The sequence below is a fragment of the Hakea prostrata genome, chromosome 10 (assembly GCF_041222555.1).
Source record: "Hakea prostrata isolate BN-2017 chromosome 10, UWA_Hpros_2, whole genome shotgun sequence".
Taxonomy (NCBI): domain Eukaryota; kingdom Viridiplantae; phylum Streptophyta; class Magnoliopsida; order Proteales; family Proteaceae; genus Hakea; species Hakea prostrata.
In genome coordinates, this window is record NC_142609.1 from 39,121,218 (window position 1) to 39,131,937 (window position 10,720).

General features: G+C 37.9%; 1 protein-coding gene across 1 annotated transcript; it reads left to right on the forward strand.

Annotated features, from left to right (window-relative positions):
• Positions 1–6,651: 6,651 nt before the first annotated feature.
• On the forward strand, positions 6,652–8,672 carry LOC149002845 (uncharacterized). Its single transcript, XM_089137785.1, has 4 exons — positions 6,652–7,310; positions 7,414–7,863; positions 7,955–8,282; positions 8,395–8,672. Exons 1-4 carry the CDS (start codon positions 6,897–6,899, stop codon positions 8,529–8,531), a joined length of 1,329 nt encoding a protein of 442 aa, XP_088993911.1. The 5' UTR covers positions 6,652–6,896; the 3' UTR covers positions 8,532–8,672.
• Positions 8,673–10,720: the final 2,048 nt, after the last annotated feature.

The following is a 10,720-nucleotide window of genomic DNA, read 5'->3' on the forward strand; positions in this document are numbered from 1 at the left end:
ATACTAAAGCCCAGGCCCAGTTCTAGAGGAATTAATTATTCACTCAGGTCTTGAAAAAACCTGAATGGTTCACGCTGGGCTGGGCTCGCGTAGGAGAATAGTCTCAAAAGCCCATGACAAGGAAAGTGGGTGGAGAACAGTACCGTCTGGCGCACATCCTCAAAGCCCAGCCCAGCCCAGCCCGCGGCCCAGTTAGATCCAAGTTCGAGTCAGAAATTCAACGCCACAACACCTGCATCTTGAGTTTCAAACAGAATACAAAAATGGAGTTTCGTAATTTGATAAAATAAAAACACATAAAGAGAGAGAGAGAGAGAGACGCGAATGAGCCCGCCGCGAAGGCTTTGATTTAAAATCTGAGTCGTTATTTTGAATTCTGTTAATTTTTCTAATTCGATTCAGACAGGATTCCTTTTACTTTCTACATTAGAAACCTAAGCTATAAATAGTTGATGCCGGCATTCCCAATTCAGCATTCTTGATCTCATCGTTTTTCTGTGAACCCAGGATGAGCCGTGAGAGGAATAGACGTAGAGGAGCAGAGGAAGAGAGAACCATTATGATGGAAGAAGAAGAATGGTTCTTCGACAGGGAGCACGGAAAGGAATTAAGGCTGCGACAACAAGTAGGTTGGATATTGAGATCCATGGGTTTCGACCCAGATGTTCTGGGCATGTACGCAGCACTGCAGGAGTTTGTCGATCAAATGCGTTTGAGGTTGGGTGAGATTAAGATTGAGAGGAAAGAACGTGCTCAAGATTCTCTTCCATCCAAGAAGATGTTTGATGCTACCGATAGTCTTGAAAGCAGCAACCAAGAAGCAGAAAGAAACAAGAGGATGCCGTCTTCACATTCCTCAGGGCTTCACCCAATCGTTTCACCTGAACCAGCGACACTTGGTGCTACATACCAGCGTCAAAGAAGCCGGCTGGGAGCGAAGAGAGATGAGATAAGAGTGTCTCCAAATTCTGGACAGTTGGAAATCAAGAAGGTAAAAATCAATCCACCTGCACCAGTAATTCCTCCAGTGATGCCTGCTGCCCCTGTATGTTCAACTGTGATGCCTGAAGAGCTTATGAATGAGATCACAATGCTTGGTGGTGAAGATGTGACTTGGGTTATCAGGAAAGCACTAAAGAAAACTGATTTGAATACGAGTAATGGCCGTTTATATATTCCTGAAGATCAAGCATTGTTTGAAGATAGCTTAACAAGACGAGAGATGCTTCAAGTTCAAAATGGCACTCCTAAAGAAGTAGAAGTTTTGGTATGGGTTACAGGAGACAATGAGGCGTCTGGGGTGAAGACGACATTGGAATTCGATTGGTGCATAAACGCCGGAGGTGGTAGCTATATATTACGCAGACGTTGGTCGCAGGTTGTGTTGTACTACCTCTTAGAAGTTGGTGATGAAGTCCTGATCTGGTGTTTTAGACAACGAGAGAAGGAAAATAAGCTTTGCGTTGCCATTAATGTTCGTCGTAGCAGGGGAAATATCTAGCTTCTTGCAAATTCCATAGATTTCTTTTTTCTTCTGTTTCATATAATTTCCCAGACAGAAATCCAGAATTTGGGATACAATGCATTTTTGTGGAGAACCAATGTAGGGGAGAGAAAAATGCATACAGAAACTTTGGGTTTGATTGTCGTTTCCATTTATGTATTCTTAATTTGTTGTTGGGATTCAAACTACTTGACGAATCTTGATTTTCCAATTTGTAACGGTGATGCAAACACATTCTTTCTTGAGATTTTCTTTTCTTTTTTTGGCATTCGGTGGACACAGTAGATCTCTGTTAATTTATATTATTAGTAATCATACCATCACCATCATTATCAATTTATCATCTTCAACATGAAAACGGTACTAGACATTCAATCTTTATTTGTGAAGTTCCAGTAACCATATTCGTGGATCATCTGAATGAAGGTGACTTTCAACAGATGGATACTTCAACTTGATGTTGATGAGTGTTTGTTTCAGATTCATCCAGCCATATATTTTTCTTACTTGATGAAGCGAATAGGAGATCTACACATTGAACCGTAGATATTAACTATGACCTTGTCAACTGGACATTCATTTAGTGGTTGCTTCAATTGATGAATAAATGAATCAGTTCTTATGCTGTTACATTCTCTGTGTGGATGTTTGTGTTGATGTGTGGTGATTGAGTGATTGAAGGTTCCTCTCAGAACTTCTGGGTGGAAAGTGATTCAGCCTATTACTTCCAAGTAATCAAAATAGAAAGTGATTGCTCACAGCAACCACTACCTAACAAAATAGAAACTTCAATATGTAGACTGGGATCTGGGTTTTGAGTGAACCAGAAACACCCACTTGGCCTACACTAGCAATTTCCAGTTGAGGTACAATTAGTGTTAAGTTTTGGCCTGGTTCTTCTTATGCCTTGGAATTTACTGTTTGTGATGCAATTTGTGTACATGACTTCCTGTATGGAAAGGCCTCACAACAAACAGAGGCTTTGAACCTACCAATCAAGATTCTCAACCCTCTCTCTAATTCTGATATCAATCCCAGCTTTATCTACCAGATCTGATACATAAAGCCCATGAAGAATGAATGTTGCTGACATGGATTTGATAATATTTTAAAACCTCAAATTGCCATCTGCTTTTTTTAGTTTTTTCATGACACAATGACCATCCATTTAAAATTCAGTTCTTGAGAAGTTTTTGCTTGGAGGCCTAACCCTTAGCTTACCTAGAAACTTGCAGGACATGCTTGTAATGAACATATGTTATAGTTCAGGTTTAGCATTATCTCTTTGTCCTGTTTTAGCATCACCTTTTCTTGTTCTGTTCTGTTTGAATAAGAACAATTTATGTCTATAGCTTAATGCCTGAAAACTTCCACCTTTGCTTTCCCCTCCTCCTCCTCTTCTAGTATAGATATAATTATCCAAGTATCCATTCTCCATGAACTCATAAACCAGTGCACGTTTATCTCCCTGAGCACATTAACCCAACAAGCTCACCAGGTGCTTGTGCTTGTGCTTGTGGTGGACATTTCCAACTATTGCCACTAATTCATTCACGAACTGTTTCTGGTGTTGTTTTGATTTTAAAAGCCTGATAGCTACAGGCATTTTGACCCCACGTCTTTGGATGACCCCTTTATAAACGCTTCCATATCCTCCTTCCCAAGTTTTGATGAGAACTTGTTAGTGAACTCCTTTATCTGAGAGTACGTATACCTCTTTGGGGATATACTGGAGATTGCTTCTTTCTTGTTCAGGACAGCCTCACTATGTTTCCGGCGGAGGCGGAAGACAAGAACCCCCAGCAATGCCAGGAGTAGTAGGAACACCACCGCAGAAGCAGAAACCACCACTGCATTGAAGTCTTTCATTAGCATAACAGAAAAATGTCTCATCACCAACACCCCTAGCGCGCTGGCGACATTATTTAAATGAAAATTAATCAAAAGGAAAATCAACTTCTTCCCTTATTTGGCGGTCTTCTTTAACTTAGTTGCGGATGCTTTGGCCCGTTCTTTCTTCTGGTTCTAGGTGTTTATGGCCTGTGAACTCTCCCGGGCTCCGGGACTTGTTGCCCCTGGAGCTTGGCTTGTGTAATTTATCAAAAAAGAAAAAATCTTCACTTATTGAAACTTCTTTTTTTTTAATAAGAAGTTAAATACTTCATTTATAAACATAGAAAATACAGACACAAAATAAAAGAAAAATACAATAGAAAAACTGTAAGTAAACTTGCATATAAATAAAAATAATGAAATTCTCACGATAATCCATTATATACAAAAAGCCCATTATGTGTTTTGGAGATTATTTTATTATTTTAGATAAAAAAATAAAATTAATAATAAATACCAAATAATTTAAAATAATAAAATAAATTTATAATTGATACCAAAAAGAGCCTTAGCAAAGGAGTCTAAAAAGTTGAACTTGTCTAAAATCTGGTGTACGTCCCCATCATTTTCTATTGTAATACTTCTCTTTAGGTCTCTAGAAAAACGCTTAATGTGAATTACTACAACTTTTGGAATTCTAAATATCCTAAAAGCTAAGGAATTTGATAATTATTCAAATAGCTAATATCTAACAGAGGATTTCATTTTCTATGGAGTGGGCTACGGTGTTGGCTTATATGGGTCAACCATTGAGGAATAATCAACCGAAGGGATTGGACCCCAATTTTTTGCTGAGTTGGGATTCTCTACTTTTGTACCTTATTCTTTTCATATTCCTTATTCACATATTTGGGAGTAGATTTACCTATTAGTGTTGGGTTTGGGTGTCTTGTATTATATGGGTCCATGTAATTAAATATTAGTTGTATTTGTAATTAAAATAAGATTTTTGTCAATTATTAATACTATAATAAAATTATAATTATATTTGAAATTAGAGTTTTAGGTTTTCTAAATAGTTTATGTGGGATAATCTATATGAAACATCCATGTAGGGATTGGCTCATCCCATAAATAATGATTAGGAACAAGTAAAGGGTATCACTTTATTGGTGTGAGAGTAGACCTGTAAACGGACCGGATTTGGCTCGGATACACCAGTATCCGAATCCGATTAGCAAATCCGCTATTCGAATCCGAATCTCTCAAAAATTTAGAGAATGCATCCGAATTCGAATCCGAAACTTTATCGAATATCCCATAATAATCCGATCGTATAAAATATCCGATTATTGATTGATAATTGTCACTTTTTTACATTTTTTATTATGAATTCTAATTTCCGATTACGGTATCCGAATCCGATTAACATCTATTTTTAAAGAAAATGTTAAATACTTTACTCTATTTGGATAAAAATTTATCCGGATATTATCCGATTCATTAAGCAATTATCCGAATCCGAATCCGGTTGGATACGGATATTTTCCGGTAAGAAAAATTTCGGATACGGATTCCCTTAAACAAATACGAATGCGAATTCAAATGTGGATTTCGGTTATCCATTTACAGGTCTATGTGAGAGTGATGATGCTTTTGAAATAGTAAAACTTATTTTCTCTATGGTAGATGTAAACAAAATTTTATCGAACCACATTAAATTTTTTTATGTATTTTACTTGTATTATTCTTCATTCGTGGTTGTACATCTGTATTCCCAACATTTAATCCATCTTCTTTTTTTTTATATAAATATTTAATCCATCTTCTTAGTGATGCACAAATAAACCTTCTCCTAAACATGTGACTAGAGGTCCAAAAAAAAGCACAATCTTCTATCCTACTCTATACATTTGACCTTCTTCACCCATATTGCCGTATGTGGGGTTTTTTTTTTGTGTGTTTTTTATGATTGACCCACGACCTCAAGGATTCACCGTGAGAAGGGAGACCCATGTACAAGTAAACGGTGTCAAGTGTCATCACATAACCATTATGCGACTCTCCAAGTTTACAAGCAGCACCCATCAACTGAAACTCCCAACCCCACCCTTACTTGTGATGCCCATAATCCCATAAATGATTGAGTAGTTGAGAACTTGAGATATCAAGAACTTTTCTTTCCTTTTTCTTTTTTATTATTTTATTAATTTTTATTGGGAACAATATGTTGAGAACTTGTTGTGAAAAATTCTCCAAGAATATTTTTAGACGGTTGTAATTACAAACTTTACGAGCTGAAACATACCAATAGTACTTTCTTTAAGGTATTTAAACACTTTGATTTGTACAATATGGGTTCTAAGTGTGTCTTCACCCCCTAAGATCAATTAGTTAAACCTTTAAGGTTGTACTCTAGAAAAATGACTTCAATTGCAATTAAGTTGTATTCAGTGCCATACAAAAAAACAATAAAAAAGAGAGGAGGAGTAAAATTCATTAATTTAAAAAGGAGCTTGAGCTTGGATTTATACAAAGCCCGAAAAGGTAAGATAGGTCACCTCCCTATAAGTTCCAAGTCAAATATAGAATTATTAATATTAATATTATATTAATATAAGCTATATATTCGTGGCTTGCTCGGACTAGGGTTGAAGCTGGGCTCGTGTTGCACAACAGTTCGCACCTTACTACGTGGGTGCTATCCATAACATAAAGATAAGTGATATAGGTGATCTTTATATATTAATCAAATAATCAATTCCTTGTTATTTGACGTGAGACTAAAAATATTAGGACAAAAATCATAAAAAAAGTTTGAAATAAATATAAGGTAATATTATATTAAAATAATACATGTAAGCTTTAATTATTTAAATATTTTTAACAAAATGAGATGTCAAAGAGTGAGTGAAAAATTTTAACTGGCCTTATTTTTATGGTCAAAAAATGTCAAAACAGTCTTAAAATTTTGAATCAGAGGTCAGGACTCATGAGCCCTCCCACCCGTTCCAATGGCTGAGAGCATAATATGGTGTATTTCTGGCAGACCTCTTTATTTTTACCGTACAAAAGCATCAGAGGAGCTCGTAAAAATTTTGCAGCAGAGGTCGTGAGGCCTCCTACCGGTTCCGAGCGCTTGATGGCCGATTTTCACTCATTTATTGGCCAGCTTAGTGCTTGGCTCGTTCTCTCTAATATATCTGGAGTCAATAGAAGAAAGAAAAAAATATTGGGTCCCTGGGTTGCGTAGTTGTGGTTTTCCCTTCCCAAAAGGGTTGAGAAACCACCTTAGAATAATTCAGAAACTGTCATTTTCAGCTCAGGTCATCAGTCTGAACATGTTTTACAAAAGGTATAAGGTAGGTCTAAGCGTGAATCAATGACGAGCTGGAGAGAATTTCCAAATTTTTAATGGCGGAAATGGCTCCAAGAACTGGGTTTTCTAATCGGTGTCTTTTCCGTATGACTCTAGAGTTTTCCCACATATAAGGTATGGAATCAACGTTTGTGTTCATGAATTTCCAGATTTTCCGATAGAGAAATCTAAAGCTTCATAATGGAGGAGTATGAGAGAGAAAATCTGATGAGAAAAACGAACAAGGTATTCAACGAAAGCATCTCAATCTCAAAGTCAAGAGATGAGTTGGATAGCTTCAGATCATGTCTTCAATGGTTGTGTTTAGATCAATCCACTATATGGAGGTGTGGTCTCTCATGGTCTCTGTTTCTTCTCTTGGCGATCGTTGTTCCTTTTCTCTCTCACTCCTTTCTTGCCTGCTCAACCTGCAACACCAGACATAGCCGCCCTTATGATATCGTCGTTCAATTGCCTCTCTCCATCGTTGCTGCCCTCTCCTTCTTCTGTATCTCTCGCTTCCTCCGTACACACGGTCTTCGCCATTTTCTCTTTCTTGATAAGCTTTATGAGGAAAGCGAAAAGGTCGGCCATGGATATACAGAGCAACTCAATGTAAGTTTCTTCTGCTGCTATTTTTATTGATTTTGATTCAATTTCTTCTGAATCTCTGTTCAATTCATTTCATTTAATCACCTCAATCAATCCAATTTTGCAGATGTCATGGAAGCTACTTCTAGGGCTTGTGATCCCCTGTTTCGTGGTGGAGAGCGCCTACAAGATATGGTGGTTCAGCTCAGCCGCGAGTCGAATCCCTTTCTTAGGCAACGATTTCGTAAGCGCCGCGATCGTTTGCACATTTGAGCTATGTTCATGGTTATACAGAACTTCCATCATCTACTTGGTGTGCATCTTATTCCGGTTGCTCTGCTACCTGCAAATTCTCCGACTACAAAACTTTGCCGAAGTTCTCCAAGTAGAATCCGACATAGCATGGATATTGAAGGAGCACTTAAGGATAAGGAGACATTTAAGGATTATAAGCCATAGATTTCGAGTTTTCATCATCTTCGCTCTGCTATCTATCACGGCGATTCAACTGGCTTCATTGCTTATTCTCACTCGCTCGAGCTATGTGGTTACCGTCTTCAATTCCGGCGAATTAGCTGTAAGCATTCTGGATTCCTTTCTTTCTTCTTCATCGAACGATCACACACAGATGCAACGTTAACATGATCATGATCGATGTTCTAACACAGCTATGTTCGATCACGCTTGTGACGGGGTTGTTTATATGCCTGAGGAGTGCCGCAAAGATAACACATAAGGCGCATGCAGTGACATGCCTTGCGGCCAAATGGCATGTGTGTGCAACGATTGAGACTTTCAAAGGTCGCATCGGCAGCACTGATACTGAAACATCACAATTGGCTGATTATGAGGTGGCGCCACCTCAGGTACATGATTTTCCGATCAATGCTACCGGAGAATGGGACGATGAAGAGCCTGTTGATGAGCTCGGAAATACCAATATTATCATGCCTCTCTGTGCCACCACCATATCTTTTCACAAGAGACAAGCATTAGGTTAGTAATTCCACACCCAAGATTTACAAAATTTAACATATTCTTTATTATATTTTGTTAGGCAAATTATTTATTGCTTTGTGTTGTTTTCTTTGGTGATGATGCTCTGCAGTGAAATATTTTCAGCACAACAAAGCTGGGATTACATTATTTGGATTCATGTTGGATAGATCTAGGCTGAATACCATCTTTGGCATCCAATTATCTCTTGTACTTTGGTTGCTTAAGAAGACAATTGAAATTTCTTAAATATTTTTGGGCTGGCTCTCATTTCTTTTTCCCACCATACTCTTGGAGAAAGGGGAAAATGATGTTTATCATGTAAGAGTTGTGGGTTTTTGTTTTTTTTAATCCTTCTCACCTTTTTCTTCTGTTGTGGATTCTTTACTCTCCCTTTTAACTAAAAAAAAAAAAAAATCTTTACTCTCCCACTAGGGAAAAAATTTGGGTTGAAACAAGCCATAGTCTTGGACTCCCCGGGGCCGGGACAGGCTCGCAACGAATCTGGGTTGCAACGGAAAAAAAAATGTGCTGTTGGCAACCTGGTTGCATGCTTTAGTACCTTAAATTATATATTACATACTTTCAAAATTACAAGTTGCACGTTCCTTTCTGTTAAGCCATGAATAAAATGGCCATATGTTACATTATTAGAGTCAAATGGTATAATTACCCCTATTTAAACCTTCATATATCCAACCCTTATGTGAGCTTCATCCATCTTCTACTTGTCATTGTTGAAAACCACCTACCGCTGTTGCCGGCGACCACCACTCCCACCTCCCACATCTCTCTCTCTCCCTCCCGATGAGAGTGTTACTTAGAAAGGCGTTCTAGACAAGGTCCAAAATGTCAGACTATGTAGCCATGTCGGTGGTTGGCAACACCAACAACATAGCGACATTTCACTGATATGTCGGCGACTTTTGGAAGGGTGTCGATGAAAATTCAACACCTGGTTTTAGGGGGTATTTAGAGTCTTTTTTGCTTGAATTTTCTTGTGTAGCCTAAGTTGATGCCAATAAACACACTAGGAGCAATATTTTGGCCTAAACCATCACTTACTTTAAAGTTTCTAATTGGCATATGCCCGGCTATAGAAGTTTAGAAAACTCATATAAACTAATGTAGACATGCAAAGAGAATACAAACACACAACTAGTGAAGAGAAGTAATAATGTCTACAATTCATTATACAATTATATTGAATATGACTCATGCTTCATATTATGTTGCTGATGGACACGGGGTCTCGCTCCTCGGTGAGTGAGCAAGGGAGTGGGGGCAGCGCCCCCAAAGCCTATAGAGGTCCTACGTCCCTTTGGAAGAATCGAATGAAAAATCGGTGAAAACCAGATGAAATTTTATTAAATATGGTGAATTTGACGATATATTGTTGAAAAATCAACTTTTCACAATATATCGCCAAATTTTCGGCTATATATGGGTATTTTTTGGATAAGTCGTTTCGTTGGGGAATCATGTTGCCCCAAAGCGACATGGCGATATATCGCCTTGTGTTGGCAATATATCACCGACACATTGAACCTTGATTCTAGGTAGGTCTTTGAAGCACCTATTTCAGATTGTGATGAAGATAACCATAGAAGAAAAAAATTATGCAGGAGAAAACCATACAAAATGGAAAATAATCAAAATCATAACCAAAATTGAACCGACTTCTCACTGGGGCAAAATGATTCAACTGACAATGGTGAGAGATTGAGAGCAATGGTGTATAAAACCTGAAGACTTGTGGAAGCTTGACAAGAATGTGGATTTTATGTTGCGTGTGAAAGATTGAAAATGGATTTCCTGCTCCTTTATTCCAATCCCAACCCACCAAAGCTTACAAACCATTGGCACGGTAAATCTGAGACTCTAATTTCATGTGCAGGCGTGTGCGAAAGGTGGTTGCTGGCTTTGGGGGTTTCTGGCGATGATATGTATCACCCTCCTAAAGGTTGAGTAGGAGAGGGTTTAAATTGGAGTAGTTATGTCATTTGACTCTTGGATGGAATGTGAGCATGCAACTTAGAGTTAAATTTTGAGAGTGTGCAATTTATAATTTAGGGCACTAAAGTGTGTAACCTAGAGTTTAGGCCTCACTAAAACATGCAATTTTGTAATTTATTAAAAAAAATAAAAATACAAAGAAAATAAGCGAGGAGACAAAGATGATTTATTGACGGGTTAGACAATATTTCCTACATCCTTGAAGCTCAGGTAAGACTTCAATCTCACTATGTGGGATATAAAGAATTAAAAGTCATGTAAAACTTACAAGAGAATCAAGGGAATCAAAAGCCCATGAAAAAGACTCCAAATACCACCGGAATGACGCCATAGCTAGAGGAGAATGAGACCGTCAAATGCCCTAACGCAAAAGCCTCTCAACGTTCTCAAGCCACCATCAATCAGACTAGGTGAAGAATAAA